At 31.2% G+C, this 23,114-nt stretch overlaps 1 protein-coding gene across 7 annotated transcripts in view; it reads left to right on the top strand.

Annotated features, from left to right (window-relative positions):
- USP15 (ubiquitin specific peptidase 15) overlaps positions 1 to 23,114 on the top strand; it is a 128,737-nt gene that overhangs the window by 38,887 nt on the left and 66,736 nt on the right. For 5 of the 7 annotated variants that reach the window (XR_006735766.1, XM_045553459.1, XM_045553458.1 and 2 more), the window contains 3 exons: positions 7,522 to 7,648; positions 17,425 to 17,570; positions 21,376 to 21,437. Coding sequence is in view for 6 of the 7 variants with exons in the window: in XM_045553459.1 (XP_045409415.1) it covers positions 7,522 to 7,648; positions 17,425 to 17,570; positions 21,376 to 21,437 (335 nt within the window). In the remaining variant the exon portion in view is untranslated. Of the gene's footprint in view, positions 1 to 512; positions 713 to 7,521; positions 7,649 to 17,424; positions 17,571 to 21,375; positions 21,438 to 23,114 lie in introns of those variants that run through there. The other 2 variants (XM_045553460.1, XM_045553463.1) reach the window with 2 other exon arrangements.

Genomic DNA, 23,114 nt, shown 5'->3' with positions numbered 1-23,114 from the left:
AAAACTAAAGAAAGGACTGTTAAATAAAACAGAGCCAAGATTAGCTAGTTTTGCAGATTTGAAGCCCTTCCAGATGCCAAACAGTGCTAAAACTAAGAAATGTTTCTGAGCAAAGATCAAACTCAGGACATTTTCAGAGAGGCATGACCTAAAGTTGAAGCCAAGGACGTAACTGTAAAATTATCTCAGAAAAATCAAAGTTGGTGCCTCAGAGTGCTTTTCAGACAAAAGGCCATTTAAAGAATATAAGGGTGTGCTTAAAGATTGTTCTCTCAATAATATTAAGGGTGTCTTCTCAATGTGTGACTTCTAAAGATAGTCAGGCTTCTAAGAAGCTTAAGGGTAGTCCCTCAGCCTTCTCAGTATAAAGCCAAGGTAGAGAGGACTTATTCTAGAAGACATTTGAGGGTATGACTTTTGTCTAATGGAATGAATTCCAGTAAGATTCAGTGGAGATCTACATTGTTTTTGAGAGAATTACATCACAAAACCCCTGTCATCTTTGACTACAGAGACAGTATAAAATGAAAGAAACCTTTGACCTCCCAGACGTCTATAAGCAAGAATCAGGCTGAAAACTTACTCAACTGTAAACATGTGCTAACTCGTGAAAAAAGGATGACTCAGAGAGCAGAACCAAATGTTATGAAAAGTCATCTTCAGGCAAAGGTAGAGCTGCGTCCTAGTCAAGGAACTCCTAGTATTTGCCCAGGTAGATTTCATAATTGCTATGTCCCATTGACTCCTTTGTTACCTTCTATTTTCTCCCCTTTTAAAACAGAAATATCTAAAAAATTATGTTCTGCATGCTTCACCATTTTATTTTGGATGTATGTGGGGCAGAAAACTTGTCTCTTAGTTCACAGGACTACAGATCAAGAGGAACTACAGTAGTCCCATCCCCCTGATCGTCAATTTTGCTTTCAGTGGTTTCAGTTACCTGCAGTCAACTACAGTCTGAAACTACTAAATGAGAAATTCTAGAAATAAACAATTTATAAGTTTTCAATTGTGTATCATTCTGAGTAGCATGATGAAATCTTGTGCCATCCCTCTCTGTTCCCCTGCCCCCAGGACGTGAATCATCCCTTTGTCTAGTGTATGCACACTATACCCTACCCAACCTTTGGTCACTTAGTAGCCATCTAGATCATTAGATCAACTGTCATAGTGCTTGTCTCAAAGGTCAGGAGTAGCCTAATGGTGCATCACAATGCCTACATCATTCACTTCAGTTTATCTCATCACATGAACATTTTATCATCTCATATCATTACAAGAAGAAGGGTGAGTACATGAGTACAGTACAGTAAGATACTTTGAGAGAGGAGAGACCACATTCAGGTAACATTTAGTATAGTATATTGTTATAATTGTTCTATTTTTTAATGTTCTTCAATCCTCTGAAAATTATTTTATTTTATTATTAGTTATTGTTATTAATCTTACTGTGCATAATTTATAAATTAAAATTTATCATATGTATGTATACATTTGTAGGAAAAACAGTGTGTGTTTAGGGTTTGGTGTTATCCAAGGTTTCAGGCATCCACTGCGGGTCTTGGAATGTATTTCCCTCGGATAAGGGGGGACTACTGTACAATAGAGATGCTTACAGAACTGTACCCAAGTTCATCTGCACCTGAATCAGATATAGATGACAAATTTCTGAACTCCGAGTTGATGCTAAATGGGTTGAGACTAGTGGGGACCTTTGAAGGAGATGAGTCTAATTTGTATGTTGGAGGAAAGAGCTGAATCATCAAGGGCCAAAGGGTAGACTGGGGTAACCAGCCTCAAAGATGCTCCCCAGTGAACACACCCCCCTAGTATTCACACTCTTGTGTAATTTTTTCCCACAATGCACCAGAATTGGTCTGTATGACCAGTAGAATATGGCAGAAATGATGGAATGTCACTTCTGAGATTAGTACATAAAAGATACTGGTACTTGTATATTAGGGTTCTCCCTCCCTCTCAGATCACTCACTCTGGGTGAAGCCATATAAATGCACTGCAGGTAGCCTATGGAGAGACTCACATGATGAAGAATGGAGGCCTGCCAACAACCACATGAGTGAGCTTATAATCAAAAGATTTGAACCTGATTAACCACTATGACCTAATTGACATGTGCATTGCACTTAGTTATTAGAAAATACAAATACCTTCTAAGGAGAAATTTTTAGCAAAATTGACCACATGCTGGGCCATCAAAATCTCAGTAAACTTCTAGTGATAGAAATTATTCAGTGTATTTTCTGTCTCTCGTGGGATTAAGCTTGGAATCAGTAACAAAAAGATACTTGATTATCCTTCCACTACATTGAAATGGAACAATATACTTCTAAGTAATCCTTGAATCAAAGAGAAATAAAAATGAAAATTAGACATATTTTAAATGGAATGATAATGGAACTATAACTTAAAAGAATGGCTGAAGTCATTATTAGAAGGAACTTTATAGCTTAAATGCAAATAGTGGAAAAGAAGAAAGTCTGAAAATCTGTTGTTTCAAAAAATTAAGAAAAAGAAATTAAACTTACTCAAGATGAAATACTATAAAGTAAACATTTATAAAAGTAAACCTACACTAAATGAACAAAGTTCATTTACTATACTATAAAGAACAGTGGAATTAGATCAGTAAAATAAAGATTTGAGTCCTGGCAAGATTGACCAAGAAGAAAAAGAGAGTAGGCATAAATAACCTGTATTAGGAATGAAAAAGGGGACATCATAGCAGAGCCTAAAGAATTGTTTAAAAGACTATTTTTTGAACAACTTTATGTAATAAATTGAAATTTTAGATAAAGTGGAAAATTGCTAGCAAAATGCAACTTTTAAAAATTGATGCAGTAAGGCTGAGTGCAGCGGTTAATAGCTGTAATCCTAGCAATTTGGGAGGTCAAACCAGGAGGATCGCATGAGGCCAGGAGTTTGAGAGTAGCCTGAGCAACATAGCAAAACCCTTTCTCTACAAAAAATACAAAAATTAGCTAGGTGTGCTGGCATGTGCCTGTAGTCTCAGCTACTTGGGAGGCTGAGGCAGGAGGATCGCTTGAGCCCAGGAGTTTGAGTTTGCAGTGAGCTATGATGATGCCACTGCACTCTCCCCCAGGCAATAGAGTGAGACCCTGTCTCAAAAAAAAAAAAAAAAAAACCTTAAAAAATTGATGCAGTAAGAAATCTGAATTGACCTATACGATTAAAGAAATTGAATCATTAATTGAAAACTTCCCCGCAAAGAAAGCTCTAGGCCCAGAAAGCTTCACCAGTATATTCTACCAAATATTTAAAGAAGAAATATACCACTGCTTTACTAACTCTTCCAGACAATAGAAGGAGGAATATTTCCCAACTTACTGTATACGGCTAGCATGAACATGACACAAAACCTGGAAGAATAGTATAAGAAAGAGAAATTACAGCCTAGTCTTATGTTTAATTCCTAAATACAATATTAGCAAGACAAATCCAGCAATATGTAAAAAGGACAAAAATGACCAAGTTGAGTTTTTTCAAAGAGTGTAATTTTGATTTAGATTAGAAAATCACTCATCATAATTTTGGTATTAGCGGAATGAAGAAGAAAAATCATACCAATAGATGTAGAAAGAACATTTGGTAAAGCTCAACATCCATGTATGATCTTTTTTAAAAAACTCTTAAAAATAGAAAACTAGGAATAGAAACTTACTGCAAACATTGGTAAAATATTCAAAGCTCTCCTTCCTAGATCACAGGGACAAGATAAGGATAACTATATTAGAGATCTTAGTGTGATAAGAAAATGAAAAGAACTACAAGAGTAAGGGTTGTAAAATAAAACTGTCAGTATTCTTGTAAGACATGATTCTATAGGTTTAAAATTCCAAAAATATGTCCTGATAATTAGAATTAATAAGTGTAGCAAAGTAGTCTGGTATAAGGTCAATATACAGAAACCAGTTATTTATCAGCAACAAATAAAGTTGAATCTTAAAATAATGTGTACAGTAGATCAGAATACTTACGAATAAATCTAACAAGAATGTGCTTTTCTACACTGAAAATTACAAAGCATTAACGAGCAAAATTAAAGAAGACCCAATGGATTGTGGATCTAGGCTGGGGGCAGAGCCTAGATCCATAGTCACCAAACTTTTTGGTCACTAGACTTTTTTATAAAGGATCAAATGCTAAATACTTTCAGCTTTATGAGCCATTTGGTCTCTTTTGAAATTACTTAATTCTGCTGTTTTAGACTTAAAAGTAGCCATAGATAATTAGTAAATGGTCATGAAAGCAGCCATAGATATAAATGAATGGACCTGGCTATGTTTACAAAAAAGCACTATATACAAAAATAGATGGTAGGTAGAATTTGGCCTGTGGGTCATAGTTTGCCCATCACTGATCTAAGCGTTGGTTTTAATGTCTGCCAACATCACAAAAAGGGAACCAACTGAATATTATTTATATCTTACTTAGAGTGAACATATATCAGTCACCATCTATGAAGTAGTCAATTAAGAATTGCAAGACAATGAAAGATAAATGGGAAATTTTTAGGTTAAAAGACACTGAAGAAAAATATCAGACTGTTGCAATATGTGGGCTTTATTTGGATCTTGATTCAAAATGATATAAATGAGACAGGAAAAATTTGAATATTGACTGGATATTTGATATTAATGGATTAGTTTTAGTTTTTTAGGTGTGATAATGGTATTGTGGTTATGTTTGTGTCCTTGTTTCTGAAGAAATATACCCTGACATATTTGTGGATGAAATGTCACATGTAGGATTTATTTCTTATACATAAAGAACTGTGGTTATAGTTATTTACCTGTCTTTACCATTAGCTGTTTTCACCCTGACTCCAGGAAGTAGGTCAGATTTTTCTGCACTAAATGTAGGTGCTCAGTAAGTGCTTCTAAAATGAATATAGCTAGCTCCTCCAAAATATTAACTCTGTATTAAATTGTTTAGTACCAAATTTCTTTAGAAATTACTTTTGTTTCTCTTTCCATTGCAGTGCGGGGAGGCACTTGGAATGAAGTAAATTTTCTGTGAAACTTCCACACACAGATGTAAAGAGTAGACTGTGTTAGGTTTATCAAATATATTTATGGCTTTGTAAAAAAATGCCTATAATCACAGCAAAAAATGAACAAATAGGAATTATATTTAATTCTGCATAAACTTGTATTTCCCTCACACACTTAGTAAAGAGACTTTGCCTTCATTGTGGCCATGAATTGATGAGAATATTTTTATATATCCATAAGTCTTAATATTTACATATCCATAATTCTTAAATTTTGGACAAGAAGCTAGATTTCATTGTGTGCTCACTCTTTATTTATGGTAATGTAACAACATTATAATTCACTTAGAATAAACATTATAACTGTCATCAATAATTCTGAAATATAACTATCATTTCTGAATATTCCCATTCTAATCTTATTTCAAATATATATTTTAATGGTTATAATAAGTAAATATACTTTGTACCTTGTTTTTCATAAGCTTGTTTCTTTGTGTTACAGTCTTCATAACCATCATTTCCAATGTTTATTTTCAGTGTAAACATTTTTAATGAATGTAGACTTTATGTGAACAAATATAGAGAAGACTATATAAACAATCTACATATGAACATAATAACACTGACTTATAAATGTTAATTATTTTTCTGTTATGGTGTTATTGTTTTCAAGCTCTAATAATAAATGTGTAGTCCCTTCAAATAAAAATAGTTTGGGAACAAACTCAAAATTTTTTAAAAAAAGAGCAACTTGTTAATATACTACTTTTGAAGGTAGTAAGATAAATATCTTACAAATATAGGAATATTCTGAGTAGTGATGATGATTTTAGCAATATAAGATGTTGTTGGAGAGAAGAAAAAAATGAGAAAAATTCTAAATCCCAATAGTGTGGATTTTGAAATAATCTTGATATTTTGTTTTCATAGGTCTTACAGTGACTTTCTGACACATCAGCAGTTTCTTTCCTAATACTATTAATATTAGGAAAATTGATTGTCATTTTTAAGACTATTTTATTTAGAAAATGTTTACTTCAATATAAATCATAATGAGGGATTTTCTTGTTTTTTTAATTTTTTTCCCCTGTGAAAATGAGGCCTACAGGTTACCTCAGTTTTAGCAAACCTACCAGTGATTAATAGCTACCTTAATATAGTATTGTTTTAGGATTTTACTCAGATAGAGTCCTAAAACAGAAATTTCTGATTGATAAGAATATTCGATTCCTTATGTTTCTGCTTAAATATAACTACAAGTTACAAGTTATAAAATTAAATATTGCTACATTCTTAACCTCAAAGTAAATCAGCATAAGAGGTTTAAAACAAACCTTTGAAGTTAAGAGTTATAATTTATACATTCATTTTATAAAATAAGTTTATTAGCAGAAGGAGAGGTGTAGGCTGTTACCTGTTTTAGAAATTTGTAGCAAGCATAATTAAGAAAATATATATGACAGAGTATCATAAAAATTCATGTTGGATTAGACGCCAAATACTAGATAAACTACATTAGAATTTTTCAAGCTGAAATAATTTTCTGTGCAAGTGAAAGACAAGCTTGTAAGTCTCTTACTGAATTGATAAAAACTTGTGAGTACATCCAGCAGTCATTTGGAGCCTCCCTTTTGCCATATTTGTCTAATGTATCACATATCAGGCCTATTACTATTTTCAGAAACAGTATTCATGACTGAAATCCTACAGTTAACCTTTAGAAGATCAAAAGGAAATATACTTACTTAAAAGGTGACCCTAATATATACATATTTTCTCTTTTTATGTTTTATGGCTTGCATGTTTAAGAGCTTTTTTTTTTCATTTGTTTCATAGGATTACTAAGTATGGATTTAAATGTCAAACAAAGTCATTTTGGGATGAAACTAACATATCGGTTACAAGGCCATAGCTGAATAGATTAGTGGCAGTAATTTGGAGTTTATCATTTTAAAAGATTTATTTTAACATATAGAGTGGTAATGTAGCCATTGTTAGATGAAATTGTATAAAACTTAACTCTTTAAAGGTTTTCTACTTGGGGTCACTACTAAAAACTAGAAGTATGTCTAGCTTTAACGAGAGCTGTATTTATATTAGTAATACATAGAAAGGGAGAAAGAAAAAACAGATATAGTCATTTTGGGTAAACTTTTTGATCATAAATATGGAATGTATTCATTATTTATAGTGTACTGAACTATCTTCATAGATCAAGAGAATGTTTTTCCAACCTGTCAGTTTAATGTTTTTAAATCATGATTATTCCTCTTTTAAATATTAAAATTTCTAAAAATGGTTCTTGGTTTTGAATTTTCTGCTATCCAATATCTTCTGTTTTATATTGGCAGGTTTTAATTGTTAGTTATTGTTTTTCATTGGAGATCTGCAGGTTTTTCATAAAGCCTCTGAGAAATATATTACTGCTAGAGAGAGTGAAATATATTGAGATAACTGACACTGCTTTATTTTGTTTCACTTTTTAGGTGGTTGAACAGGGTATGTTTGTAAAGCACTGCAAAGTAGAGGTATATCTCACAGAATTGAAGCTCTGTGAAAATGGAAACATGAACAATGTTGTAACTCGAAGATTTAGCAAAGCTGACACAATAGGTAATACAAGATCCTATCTCTTCTTTAAACCATAGGAATTAGATATTTAGTTATAATTCTCTTTGTTATATGCTACTAGGATGGTAACCATTTTAAAAATGTATACATAAACATTACAGATTCCCAGCCTTAATGCAGTATGTCTTGGAGTTAAATTACTTATTGTTTCTTACTGTTTTTTAATTTATTATGTGAGTTTAACATTTGGTCCATTTGGGTTTTTTTTAAATCAAATATTTACTGTTTTAATTTAGCATTTTAAAAATGTATGTCAGGTTGTAACATAATATAAGTTAAAGTAGAGCTTTAAATAAAAACTTAAATAAAACTAGGCAAGGTAGCACAGAAAATGACAATTGGTTATTTCCTTTTTTCTCTGTTTATTGTTGTATACTCTAAATAGTTAAGTAGCTAAGGCAACAGTCTTAGCATTGACACATTGACTTTTTTTTTGTAATGTGGTTAAGAAGCCATAGAACCAAATACAAGTGGACCTAATTCTCTCTGTATATTTATACACCTATAGATATTAAAATATATATGATCTTTTTCTTTTTATTTAAAAGCCATATTTTATGATCAATACTGTATTGAACAAAGTGTTTTTAAAATAAATGATTATGAACTTAGTAAAAATTACAGTATTTTTTGTTTCATAATACACAACTCAAAGTAATTACAAAAGATAGTTATATTTAATTTCAAATAAAGTTGTTGTAAAACAAGATAAATGGTAATAACATTGATCTCGTTGGAAAATGCAAATGGACATTGGAGGACACATGTAGAATTCAGCATGGATGAGAGATTTGCAAATTTATATATTAAGAAACTGTAAGATTTCCTTGTTGGAACCAGTAATTCACTATACTTCAATTAAAAAGTAAATAAAAGTATTTCATAAGTACATTTGGCTTTCACCACTTACCAATTCACAGCAAGAAAATAGTATTAACTCACATTTTTAATGGAATAGTTTTCTTCAAGTACTCAATGCTTAATTAATACTGATGTTTTCAACAAGTAAAATATATTCTCTCTTCTTTATTTAGATCATTTATAAGCTCGAGATTCAATTTTAGTAAATACAGTCATCTTTCTAAAACGAATACTTAAAATATAAAGATTTTCATATATAAATGTCATTTCAATATAATTATCATTATGGATACATTTTTTAACATTTGAATTTCCAGATTTGTGGAATATATTCAGGAAAATAAAACATTTCTACATACTAAAAACTGAAAGTTTTCAATATGTGAGAATTATGTTAATCATATGAATATGTACACAATAAGAATCTATGTCTAAGAAGTATAGTCCTACTTGGGCAGTGCAAAGGCCATATATGTAACCTAAACATTTGTACCCCTGCAATATTCTGAAATAAAAAAATGTATATATAAGAAGTGTAGTCTGTTAAAATTAATTCAGACTAATCTCAGAAATTTACAGCCAATTGGAATATAAATGAGAAGCTATCTCTTAAAATATTTGATACAGATTTTTTCTAGTTATTTTAAAAATTTGGTGTTTTCTTCTCTCCTTACCTCATTTTAATAGGAAAATTACATATAAATACAAGATCATCAACAGTATTATTTTAGAACATTATTTTACTGGATATTTTAAAACTCATGAAAATCAGCAACTTGGTTTAATTCAAAACAAGCATTATCCAGTTCTCATGATAAGTACTATGTAGGAATTTGTCAAGGAGATACCTAATTTATAAAGGATCTTTGCTTTAAAAAGTTTATGATCTTGCATAGATTTTAACCAACATGGTTTAAATATACTAATACTTTAAAATACTAGATACATTGGATATATACCTTAAAATTGTATATGAACTGAATTTTTATATAGCTGCAGTTTCCTGTTATATTAGATCGATGTTTTTCAAGCTGGATTGTTGATACTTTAGTTGTTCATTAAATAGTTTGGGGAGTAAAGAGAATTGAATAGCAAATATCAGAATACAAAATATCAACAGATATGTATGTGTCCTGGATCACAGTTTATTAATATAGGTCTTAGTTAAAAAGTTTGAAAGTCTGCATTAGTCTTCTTTTTAAGAATTAAGCCAGGAATTTTAGAGACTTCATGGTTATAGTTATATAAGGTAATAGTTATTGAACATTTACTGTGTTTTAGGCACTTTACAGGAATTTTCTTTCTTGTATCTCAACAACCCTTTATCTTTATCTTATAGATGATGAAGCTGAGGTTTAGAACCTACCTCAGTTCACCCTGGTATCAAGTGGTAGAGCCAATACTTTAACTTCATAACCAGGGCTCTTCTACCAGAGTCTTATCTCTTAATTCCTGCCTGCAAACCAAATTACCAAATTAATAAAATGTTCTATTTTCAGCTACTACTACTTATATTGATATATAAGTATTTTACTATATTGGTATATAGTAAAAATGATAGTAACCATAGGCAAGATCTAAATGATTTACCATGTCAGGACCAAAATACTTTGCCTTTGCATATATTTCTCTCTAAATTGATATATTTGGGCATTGAACATGTTCTAGTAAGATAGATAATTTTTATTTTCCTTTAAGGGTAACCACTAAAATCATATTTTTTTATTAAACTTATTGAAAAATGCTTTATGCTTATAAAATTATTAATAGAATTGGTTGAAATTCTTATTAAATATTCCCGCTAGAAATGTTTTTCACAAGTTTTATTTCTATTATATGTATTAATATTTTCCTACCTCTGTATGCTTTTCATTAAATGGTTAATACAGTTGTATTAATATGTGTTAAAATAAACACATGTTCTCAGTCCCTTGACATTCTTGACTCCAATGATCTTGACCTACACCCAGCCTCAGCCACCAGTTTCCATAGTTATACTTCAGACTGTTATTATCTATAACTACACTAGCCAAGTCTCAGTTTCAGCATTCTACTTTCTGGCCACCACTTTCTCTGCTACCATTTTCTCTTGAGCCCACTACATTAGACATTCAAACCTACCACTCCTTTGATACTGCTTCTATGATAGTATCTCATAACCTCCCCATTGCCAAATCCAGGGGTAATTTAGAAATTTCCCATTTTCTTAACTTGTCAGCAAAATTTAACACAGTAAACTACTTTTCCATCTAGAAACACTCTCTCTTCAAATGGCTTCCAGGGCACTGGTTCTCACTGGTTGCATCTTCTCAGAGTCCTTTGTAAGATCCTTTTCATATTCCTATTCTCAAAACATTAGTGTGTGTCCATGCTCATTCCTCTTTTCCTTTGTGGTTTCATCTAGTCTCCTGGCTTTAAATATTTTCTGCATGTTGTTATCTTTTAAATTTATATGTCTTGCCCAAAACTCTCCCATAATTCCAGTTTCAGCCATTCCATATCTTCACTTGTGTGTCTGATAAGCATTTCAAGATGATTATCATGTATAAAACTAAATTCCTTTCTTTCCCTTCAAAACCCTGTCATTTTTCCTCATGTCAGTAATTGCCACTTGTGTTCTTCTATTATAATAGCTCAGGGCAAAAACCTTGGTATCATTCTAATCCCTTTATTTTTCACCCTGCATGTAATCTAAAACATATCTTCTTAGCAGTTCCTTCAGAATTTATTCTCAGTCTGACCACTTAACACTACCACCTTCGTCTGGATTGCTGCAGTAGCCTAGTCTCCCACCCTGGACTCCCTACAGTCTGTTCTTCACTAGCAGCAAAATTAAACATTTAAAGTGTCAGTCAAGTCGTCCCACTTTTCTTCTTCAAACTCCTCAGTGGCTTCCCTTCTTACTCAGAATAAAATAGAAATACTTTCATAGCTCACAATATTCTATATAATCCTAGAGAAATGCATTTATGGTTTGATTTACATCTTGTTCATTCTACTTCAGCCACATTGGTGGCTATTCTAAAACATGCCAAAGATATTCACACCTCAGGTCCTTTGCATTACTCTTTCTTCTGCCTGTAATGCTCTTCCCCCATGCATAAGTAGATTGTAAAATTTAATGAAGAGGAAACTTGCATATATGCTATGCTTCCATATAATATGCCATAGGTTTGTATATAGCATATTATGTACATAAATATCTACATGTGTATTAATAGAAAAATGTTTGGAAGAAGAAATATCAAAAGTTAACAGTAGTTATCTCTAGGTAGACATTTTATTTATATTTGTCAGTATTTTCTATATTTTTGACATTAGGAAAAATTTATTCATTTTTATAGAAAAACTAACACAACTCCCTTTCTTGGCTTCTCCCTCTACTTTCCTTCCTAGGTAATGTTCTGTTTCTTGATCTTAGTGCTATTTACATGGGTGTGTCTACTTTGGAAATTTACCACAATATATGGATGATTAGTGCATTGTTCTGTACGCATGTTCTACTTTAATAAAAGAACAAAAAGAAAAAAAATACAATCCCACCAAAATAAAAGGCAATATGGACAGTATATTTATGTAATTATTTAAATATTCTGGGTAATTTGCTGTAAGTTTTGAGATATGCTGTAAGATTTGTTACTGATTTACTGCCCTAATCAAAATCTCATTGACTACAAGACTATTTATTACAGAACATTGGCTGCCAAGTAGATCATCAACACTATTATTGGCCAAACTTAATTATGTAGGATAGGTATACATTTTTCTATTTCTTCAGAGAACACATATCATTAAGTTTAATATTTTATAAATAATGCTTTTTCTAAGACTAAACAACTGTTCTGAAATTTAAAAGTATTCTATATTATATCATAAAGTATTTTAATTACAGTTTTCTTGAGGTAAGTTATTGATGAGAATTAGATAGATATAGCAGTATTATCTAAGATTTCCTTCTACTATTTGAGACTTTTAAAGACTTAACTATAGGCACTGAAACTAAATTACATCTGTACCCTCAAATGTGTAGATAATCCTGTGTCTTATTTTATACAGGTTAAGCTGCTGATGTTTGCAAAAAAAAAAAACCACCTACTCATTAAGATAATTGATTTAGAAAGGAGGAAAGTACATAGTTTTACCTTGAAAATACGAAATTTTGAGTAATACAGACATCTCTTCAAACAAGGCACTTTCCTTTTTATTGTATCTATATATTCTAGTTAGCTATTCAAACTGTAAATTATATTATTTGATATAAATTATTCTTAAGTCTGCTATGTTATAATTAAAAACATTTTCCATCTGTTAAATCACTTAATCATACTTTCATTTTAACTCCTATGTATCTTCAGAAAATATATTGAAATATAATGTGTCAAAGGTTAAAGTTCATCGTGTATAGCATAAATTATATTTTTGTGTTAATTGATTGAACTCTTTTACCTTTTGAGGTTTTTTTGTTTGTTTTTTTAAAATTCTTTTCTATATTCCTTTTCATTATTATGGGTACATAATAGTTGTATATAGGGTACACGCGGTGTTTTGATACAGGCATTCAGTGTGAATTAGTCAAATCAGAGTAACTGGGGTATCCATCACCTCAGGCATTTATCATTTCTTTCTGTTAGGAACATTCCAATTCCATTCTTCTAGTTATTTTAAAGTCTACCCTAATTTTTTGTTGATTATAATCACTTTATTTTGTTATCAAATATTGTTCATTCTAACTATATTTTTGCACCCATTAAGCATCCCTACTTGATCCACTCCCCATCCCTGCTACCCATCTCAGCCTCTGATAACCATCATTCTACTCTGTGTCTCCATAAGATCAGTTGTTTTTAATATTTAGCTCCTGCATATGAGTGAGAAAATGTGAGATTTGTCTTTCTGTGCTTGACTTATTTCATCTAACAAAATGTTCTCCAGTTTTATCTATGTTTTTGCCAGTGGCAGGATTTCATTCTTTTCTGTGACTATATAATATTCCATTGTGTATATGTACCACAATTTCTTTATCCATTCATCCATTGATAGACACTTAAGTTGATTCCAAATCTTGGCTATTATAAATAGTGCTGCAATAAACATGGGAATGCAGATATCTTTTCGGTATTTTAAATTCCTTTCTTTTGGAGATATATACCAGCAGTGGGATTGCTGGGTCACAGATTGTTCTATTTTCAGTTTTTTGAGGAACCTCCATACTGTTCTCCATAGTGGTTGCACTAATTTACATTCCCACCAACAATGTACAAGGGTTCCCCTTTCTCCACATGCTCACCAGTATTTGTTATTGCCTTTTTAATAAAAGCCACTTTGAGAAGTTAGATGATATCTCATTGTAGTTTTCAGTTGCATTTCTCTGATGACTAATGATGTTGAACATTATTTTCATACACCTGTTGGGCATTTGTATCTTATTTTGAGAAATGTCTATTCATATCCGTTGGCCATTTTTAAATCAGATTATTGGACTTTTTCCTGTTGAGTTCTTATATATTCTAGTTATTAATTCTTTGTCAGATGAGTAGTTTGCAAATATATTCTCCCATCCTGTGGGTTGTCTTTTCACTTTTTTGATTGTTTTCTTTGCTGCTCAGAAGCTTTCTAATTTGCTGTGATCCCATTTTTCCAATTTTGTTTTTTGGTTGCCTGTATTTTGGGGGTATTACTCTAGAAGTCCTTGCCCAGACCAATGTCCTGAAGTGTTTCCCTAGTGTTTTGCTTTAGTAGTTTCATAGTTTCAGGTCTTAGATTTAAGTCTTTAATCCATTTGATTTTAATTTTGCATATGGCAAGAGATAAGTGTCTATTTTCATTCTTACACATACGGATATCCAATTTTCCCATCACCATTTATTGAAGAGACTGTCCTTCCCACCCACCCTCCCCATATGTTCCTAGCACCTTTGTTGAAGATGAGTTCACTGTAGATATGTGGATTTATTTCTGGATTTTCTATTCTGTTGCATTGGTGTATGTGTCTGTTTTTATGCCAGTACCATGCTGTTTCGGTTACTACAGCTCTATAGTATAATTTGAAGTCAGATAATGTGATTCTTCCAGTTTTGTTCTTTTTGCTCTGGATGGTTTTGTCTATTCTGGGTCTTTCGTGGTGGTTCCATGTAAATTTTAGGATTATTTTTTCTATTTCTGTGAAGAATGTCATTGGCATTTTGATGGGGATTGTATTGAATCTGTAGATTGCCTTTGGCAATATGGACATTTTAACAATATTGATTCTTCTAATCCATGAGCATGGAATATCTTTCCTCTTTATGTTGTCCTCTTCAATTTCTTTCATCAATATTTTGTAGTTTCCATTATAGAAATCTTTCACTTCTTTGGTTAAGTTTATTCCTACATATCTTATTTTATTTATAGCTATTGAAAATGGGATTACTTTCTTGGTTTCTTTTTCAGATTGTTTACCGTTGGCATAATTTGACTTCTTCCTTTCCGATATGGATGCCATTTATTTCTTTCTCTTATCTGATTGCTCTAGCTAGAGCTTCCAGTACTGTGTTGAATAATAATGGTGAAAGTAGGCATCCTTGTCTTGTTCCAGATCTTAGAGGAAAGTCTTTCAGTTTTTCCCTATTCAGTATGATACTAGCCGTGGATCTGTCATACATGGCTTTTATCATGTTGAGGTAAGTTCCTTCCATACCCAGTTTTTTGAGAGTTCTTATCATGGAGGGATGTTGAATTTTATCAAATGCTTTTTTAGCATCAGTTGAAATGATCATGTGGTTTTTGTCCTTCATTCTGTTGATATGATGTAATACATCGATTGATTTGTGTATGTTGAACCATCCTTGCATCCCTAGGATGAATCTCACTTGATCACGATGAACAAATTTTTAATTTGTTGTGGTATTCGGTTTGCTAGAATTTTGTTGAGGATTTTTGCATCTGTGTTCATCAGAGATATTGGCCTACAGTTTTCTTTTTTGTTGTGTCTTTTATGTGGTTTTGGTATCAGGGTGATACAGGCCTCATAGAATGAGTTTGGAAGTATTCCTTCCTCTTCAAAGTTTTGGAATAATTTAAGTAGGATTGGTATTAGTTCTTCTTTGAATGCTTGGTAGAATTCAGCAGTGAAGCCATTGGGTCCTGGGCTTCACTTTGATGGGAAACTTTTTATTACTGCTTCTGGCAGGTTTTAAATTTCTTCCTGGCACAATCTTGGTACATAGTATGTGTCTAGGAATTTATCCATTTCTTCTAGGTTTTCTAATTTGTTGGCTTATAGTTGCTCATAGTAGTCTCTAATAATCCTTGGGATTTCTGCAGGACCAGTTATAATGTCCCCTTTTTCATATCTGATTTTATTTATTTGGGTCTTTTCTTTTTTTCTTAGTCTGGCTAAAGGTTTATCTTTTCAGAAAAACCAACTTTTTGTTTTGTTGATCTTTTGGATTTTTTTCCTTTCAATTTCACTTATTTCTGCTTTGATCTTTATTGTGTCTCTTCTATTTTGGGTTTGGTTTGCTCTTGTTTTTCTAGTTCTTTGAGGTGCATCATTAGGTTGTTCATTTGAAGCTTTTCTACTTTTTTGATGTAGGCACTTGCTGCTGTAAACTTTCCTCTTATTGTGCTTTTGCTATGTCTCATAGGTTTTAATATGTTGTGTCTTTATTTTTATTTGTTTCAAGAAATTTTTACATTTTCTTTCTAATCTCCTCATTGACCTACTGGCCATTCAGGAGCATATTGTTTAATTTCCATGTGTTTGTATATTTTCCAATGTTCCTCTTGTTATGGATTTCTAGTTTTACTCCATTGTGGTCAGAGAAAATGCTTGGTATGATTTCAGTTTTTTTGATTTTTTTGAAGACTTGTTTTGTGACCTAACATATGATCTATCCTTGATAATGATCCATGAGCTGAGGAGAAGAGCATGTATTCTGCAGTTGTTGGATGAAACATTCTGTAAATATTAATATCTATTTGTTTCATAGTGCAGATTAAGTCCAATGTTTCTTTGTTGATTTTCTGTCTGGATGATCTGTCCATTGCTGAAAGTGGAGTGTTGGGTCTCCAACAATTATTATGTTAGGGTCTGTCCCTCTCTCTCTTTCTCTTTCTCTCTTTCTCTCTCTCTCTCTCTCAACTTCTGATAATATTTGTTTTACATATCTGGGTGTTCCAGTGTTGAGTGCATGTATATTTAGAATTGTTATATCTTCTTGTTGAATTGACTCCTTTATCATTATATAATGATCTTGTTGGTCTCCTTTTACAGTTTTTGTCTTGAAATCTGTTTTATCTGCTAGAAGTATAGCTACTCCTGCCCTTTTTTGGTTTCCATTTGCATGGAATATCTTTTTCTATCCTTTATTTTCAGTTTGTGTGTGTCTTTGTAGGTGAAGTGTATCTCTTGGAGACAACATATGGTTGGCTCTTTTTTAAAAATCCATTTAGCCACTCTGTGTCTTTAATTGGAGAGTTTGGTCAGTTCACATTTAATGTTACCATTGATAGGTAAGGACTTACTACTGCAATGTTATTATTTGATTTCTGGTTGTTTTGTGTTCTTCTCTTTCTTTCTTCATTCCTGTCTCTCTTTGTTAAAAGTCATTTTCTCTGGTAGTATGTTTTATAATTTCTTGCTTTTTTTTTTTGGTATCTGTTGTAGGTTTTTTGATTTGAGGTTACCATGGGGTTTTAAATTCCACAAGTAATCATCTGTCAGAATTACAAATACCGTTTTTTTCCTTAAAACATACTTGGTCTTAAAAACCTTTTTCTTTTTTTTAGTATGTATTTTTTTTTACATATTCTAACAGTATTTTAAATTTAGAATTTTATGCTGATAAGCATTTAACTGTATGTGGCATATTTTAAAATATTTAGTATATTTCCTTATCTTTCCTCCTTAAATCTAGATACAATTGAAAAAGAAATAAGGAAAATCTTCAATATTCCAGATGAAAAGGAGACCAGATTGTGGAACAAATACATGAGTAATACGTTTGAACCACTGAATAAACCAGACAGCACCATTCAGGATGCTGGTTTATACCAAGGACAGGTATTATGTAGTAATAATGTTTATTTTAAATATACTGTACATGAAGCTTTTTAGAGTCTCAAACTTTAACTAATATCCTGACAATATGTAATGGATTCTACTGTCTCTGGCTGGTTTCTTGTAAATTCATCTCTTTTCTATCCCTGCTGGTCACTAACTATAACTTTGATTCCCTCCTTGAGCTTGGGAATAATCTACTTGTTAAAAAGAAATGATTTTCATTTTTTTTTTAAAAGCTAATATATAAGATGGGTCAGCAAACTATCTGTAAAAGGCCAAGTAGTAAATATTTTCATTTCTGCAGGCCATACTGTCGCTGTTGAAACTATTACTCTGCCATTGTAGTAGCACGAAAGCAGCCATAGGCAATACATAAACAAATGGGTATGGCTGTTTTCTAACGAAACTATTTATAAAAGTGGGCAGCAGGCTAAGTGGACCATAATTTGCCAACCTTTATTAGATGGTATCAGCTCCTAATTTGGTTTTTCTATATTGTATAATCCAAAGAAATTAATGTATTGAGAAATGAAAATGTTCAGTCACAATCAGCAAGTCCTACTTATTCTAAGCATTTCTTGATTAATCTTTCTATTCAATTTTCTCAGCCCTTATCGTTCATATTGTCTCAACAAATCCCTCTACCTCCAGGCTCTTATGTGTCCACTCAATGTTATTTGTGCTAGAATACTCATTATAAATGTAAACCTTACTATTTTCCTTTCATAAATCTTTCCTGGCTCCATAATGATTGTAAAGTCCAGGCACTTGAACCCAACACACAAGTCATGGTTTAACCTATTGCCTAGTCTTCTAGCATCTTTATGTTATCCTTGTTTTGTGGTTTATTCTCTAGGAATACCAAACTGAACTGCTTATAATTCTCTATACTATTCCATACTCTTAACTTTCCAATATGTTATTCCATCTGTGTGATGTGTGCTTCTTCCCCTCTCTATGTCTATCCAGCAAAAAGTCCTTTTAACCTTCTAGATATTCAAATTAACCATCCCATCCCATCATGTAGAGTAACCATATCAGAGTATTCATCCTTCATATTCCAACTCAAATGTCACATCCTCTCTTCAGCCTTCCCTATTTTTCTCTGTATCCATTGAGGTATAGGATGTTTCTACTTTGGAGAAAAAATTGTTCCCTTAACTTCCATGATTTATGTATATGTGTTTTGTATCATTTATTGTATTTGTATATTAAGCTTCCCAATTAGACTATGAGGTCCTTGCTTTGGTTTGTTTGTATCCTACTTATTTTTATTTTTAATATCTAACACAGTGCTTGGTGCTGCAATATTGGGAAAATTTTGATACTATTTTATTTAAAAATTCCTATTGACATCAATGATACCGAGTTGTGAAAAAAATTCAGAGAAACTAAGGCAAATTAATTTTTAGTAAATACCTACTATATGTCAAGTATTATATTAGGCTATAAAAATATAGTGATTTTCAAATTTATTTTAGCCATTATATGCATAAGTGAAATCTTACAAAATCCAGTGTATTACAATTTAAAGTTATCTGACTGAAGCTAAAGTCAAGACCTTGAACTCTACTGATTAGCTAATGCTCCCTCCCTAGCTAGCTGACTCCCTCTTTCTATCTTCCAGTAGACATACACCTCTGTCTTTGGTTACCATCCATCAGGCCTTGAAGTAGCTCCAGAAGTACAATTTGAAATATGTAGAATTATTTCTTTAAATCTTAACAATGATCCTATGAAATGTTATGGATGTTATTTTTTCCATCATACACATTGGAAAACTGAAGCTTAGAGAAGTTAAATAATTTGATGTTCTTGATAGGTATGCATTTATCATATTTCTGATAAGAGTATAAATTAGTTTAATAAGATTAAATGCCCTTAAGGACTTTTGATCTTTGGGAATAGGAATTTTTCAAAGAATATCTATTAAATATCTTTTCTTTTCTAACTGATGATAAATGAACCAAATACTATGTTGGACTTTTTTTTTTTTTCTTTTTCTTTTTTTTTTTTACTAAATTGAAAGTATCCTCATTAGAAAGTGAAACTAAGATGTGTTATGGAAGAGTAAGCCTTCCAGAATGGGTGTTCTTTTTCTCCCTTCTGTGTGTGTGTTTAATTAAATTTTTAAATCTTTCTAAAAACATTTTCATCCTGAGTTAATGTTTTAACTATAAGCAAAATTTTATTTAGAAAATTATGCATTAGCAAATTTTAACATTTCTGATGACCTTCAACATTGATATCTATGATTGTAAAAACATGGAATTTTAAGTATAAATACTATTAGGAATTAAGGTATTAGAGTTAAACAATGATATTAAATGCTATTTTGAATATTATATAGCTAAAATCTCTTATATTATAACTGATTTAAGTCTTTCAAATGATTATAAAGTTTATATATAAGTTTTTAATACATAGTTTATATGTGAGTGTTGCTGTAGTTATGAATTACCGTAAAGAAAAACATTCTTCAGAAGTTAAAAATCAGTCACTAAATTCTGCTTTCTAAATCTTTAAAAAATATAAAACTATATCAAATCATAATTAGAAAATTAAGATAATGATTGTCTCTATAAGTAGGGAGAGGAAAGTGATCAGGAAAGGATCAGGATGGTAGGTACATAGTGTACTTATTCTTCATGTGGTACACATACATCATATGAGTTTTTTAATATATGAAATATTATAAAGATAAATCTAATGTTTTAATTAGCATGCTCTTTAAACAAGGGTCCATAAAATTTTTAAATCAATATTTTATTATTTGATATATATTCTGAAACAAGCTTATATTTTATATGCTTAGGATCCAAGTGCCAATTTATAAATGTCCTAGAAACATACAGTCCATAAAAATACATTACCAAGAATATGTAAAATAGGTTACAAAATTGCAAATTTAAGGAAAAGAATTAATGAAACAATATATTGAATGTATTCAAATTTGTAATGTCTTGAATTTACTTCAAGTGATATTTTCTGTTATAGTTTTCCATGGAAATTTTGATTAACTTCTTATTGGTATTATCACATATTTCTTTTGCTAATTTAATTATTTTTGATAGGTTTTTCTTCTTTGCCACAGACTCATCACATAGAAAAAAATAGATGAAAGAATTCTTTTTTAGTCAAGAAACGTGAGGAAGGATTTAGGGATGTTTTAGAATAAAGTATAGCTCTGCCTAAGCCTGTTCTTTTCATTTATGAGAAGTGATTTTTGTTTACCTCAACCATGCTGCAACAGAGAACTTCAGGCTGATTCTCAGATCTGACTGTCATTTGTATATTATTATAAAAGATTCTATAATTTACATAGTGATAATATAAATATGTACTAATTTCAAAGCCCCAAATAAATTTTATAAAATCTGTAATTTAGAATTATCTGTGTCACCGTTCCTCAATATTTGCATAATTATAGTTAGCTAAGATCCTGTGTCAGTATGTTTAACAACTACAACCATTTACTGAGCATCTGTTATTTTCACAGTTCTATGTTACAAGCTACAAATACAAATAGAAAACATACTCCCTAAACTCAATGAATTTATTTAAACTTCCTCATAGTTTACTTTCTTTCCTTCACACACTCATTGCTGATTCCTTATACTGGAGATCTTTTTGTCTCCCTTGCCCAGCTTTGGAATCAAAATGCGAATACCACTTCACCTTGTCTGCTGTGTCCTTTAAATAATCACAGAGTTGCTTGGTTTCTCAGTGTATTCAGCTAATCTTCTAAAGCTTTTTTAACTTCAGAATTATGGAAAAACACTCTTTTATTGTGTCATATTTGCAGGTGTTAGTAATAGAACAGAAAAATGAAGACGGAACATGGCCAAGGGGTCCTTCTACTCCTAAGTAAGTGCTCCCACTTGTATGGCTTATTACATGATTTAAACGCTTTGATTTCAGATAATGAAATCCAGAATGATAGAAGAACTTAATTGCATATTACAAAAATCCATACCTTCTTTATATTTTAATATTTTATTCTTAGTATAGAAGTTATCTAAATTTGCACCTAATGTTACTATTTAAAAAGCTTCCAATTCAAATATCTTAAAATAAGGTACAGTGTATTTTATAAATAAGAATGTTGCATTATTTAATGCAGTCACATCACTAAACATTTGTTTAATTTTTTTGAAGCTTCTTTTGTGATTTTTTAAAAGTATCTATTAAGAAAATGATTCTTTATCAAAATGAATCTGATGTGAAAGTAATATTTTTATTTATTTAAATATGTACTTTATAATAAAAAAGAACAAGTGGAAATAGAGAGTACATGAGATGCCTTTGAGGGTAAATGGGAGAAGAATTAGGAATCTTTTTAATTGTGTTAGAATTATCAGATCTACGTAGACTCCATTATCAGAAACACTTAAGACTGGTTATGTTTCAACATTTAGACTTCAAATCTTGAAGAAGTAATATGGTGCATGTCCTACCAATTATAATATTTCTATAAAGTCCAAGGGGATACTCTATAATCAAACATGTTAATATTCCTTCAGCAAATATTCATACTAAGTGGGATAAATAGGGACAATAGTCTCAGTTCAGGGTTAGGTTGCTGCCAAATGAATTGTGAAAAAATTTTTAAGTTTTCAGAGCTTTGGAATTTCAGGTTTTCTAATATGGGATTGTGAACCTATAATTACATGGAGATGATTTTTATTCTTACCCTACTTAGATGTTATACATGGGTAGAACTTAGCATAAAAGTAGAACTTTTAATTAGAAAATATTAAAAGCATGTGAATTAAGTCATTTTTATTTCATAACTGATGAAGATTTGGATGTTAGGAATATTTTCTTTGTGAATATTCACTTTTAGTCTTTAGAGCAGAACTACTGTTTTTTTTTCTGATTTATGTTTACATTGTTATGTACTTATTAAATCTTTACATAATTTTTGAAATTACAAAATTGCTTATGGATTCATATAAAACTTCCGTGAGTTCCAAAGATTGAGAAATGTTTTCTACTTGAAATTACTGATTTTCACCTGAAAGATAAGACTAATTTATATTTTGTTTTATCTTATTCCCTATCTGCTAGCACAATATCATTTTTATTTACTCAAACAACTGTAGTACTTGGTTTGTGTGAAAGCAAACACAATTTCTTATATAATATCTTACACACTGTACACATGCAATAAAGATTGGTCAATGAAGGTACTATACTGGAGATGCACAGAAGTACAATTAAGAGTCCCAGTCTTCACTGAATCCACCAGTTTAATAGGGATGCCAAATATTAAGGCATAGAAAAGTATCCATTCACTAGAAAATGTAAGAAATACTATGCAGCAGTATGTCATAAATTAGCAAATTATAGTCTATCAGAATACAGAAAAATGTTTTTGGTGATATTTGTACCTGTATATGAAAAGATTCTCAGAAAACTAAGAATAAAAGAGAGTTCTCCTAATTTGATAAAGTCTGTATACCCACAGTCTGTAGCACAAGTCATATTTCACTGAGAAGTTTTGAGCACAATCCAAATAAGACTAGAAGATAAGAAAAAAGA

Source organism: Lemur catta, chromosome 6, assembly GCF_020740605.2.
Source record: "Lemur catta isolate mLemCat1 chromosome 6, mLemCat1.pri, whole genome shotgun sequence".
NCBI classification, from domain to species: Eukaryota; Metazoa; Chordata; class Mammalia; order Primates; family Lemuridae; genus Lemur; species Lemur catta.
The sequence above is the reverse complement of the archived record's forward strand: the minus strand, read 5'-3'. Positions and strand labels throughout refer to the sequence as shown.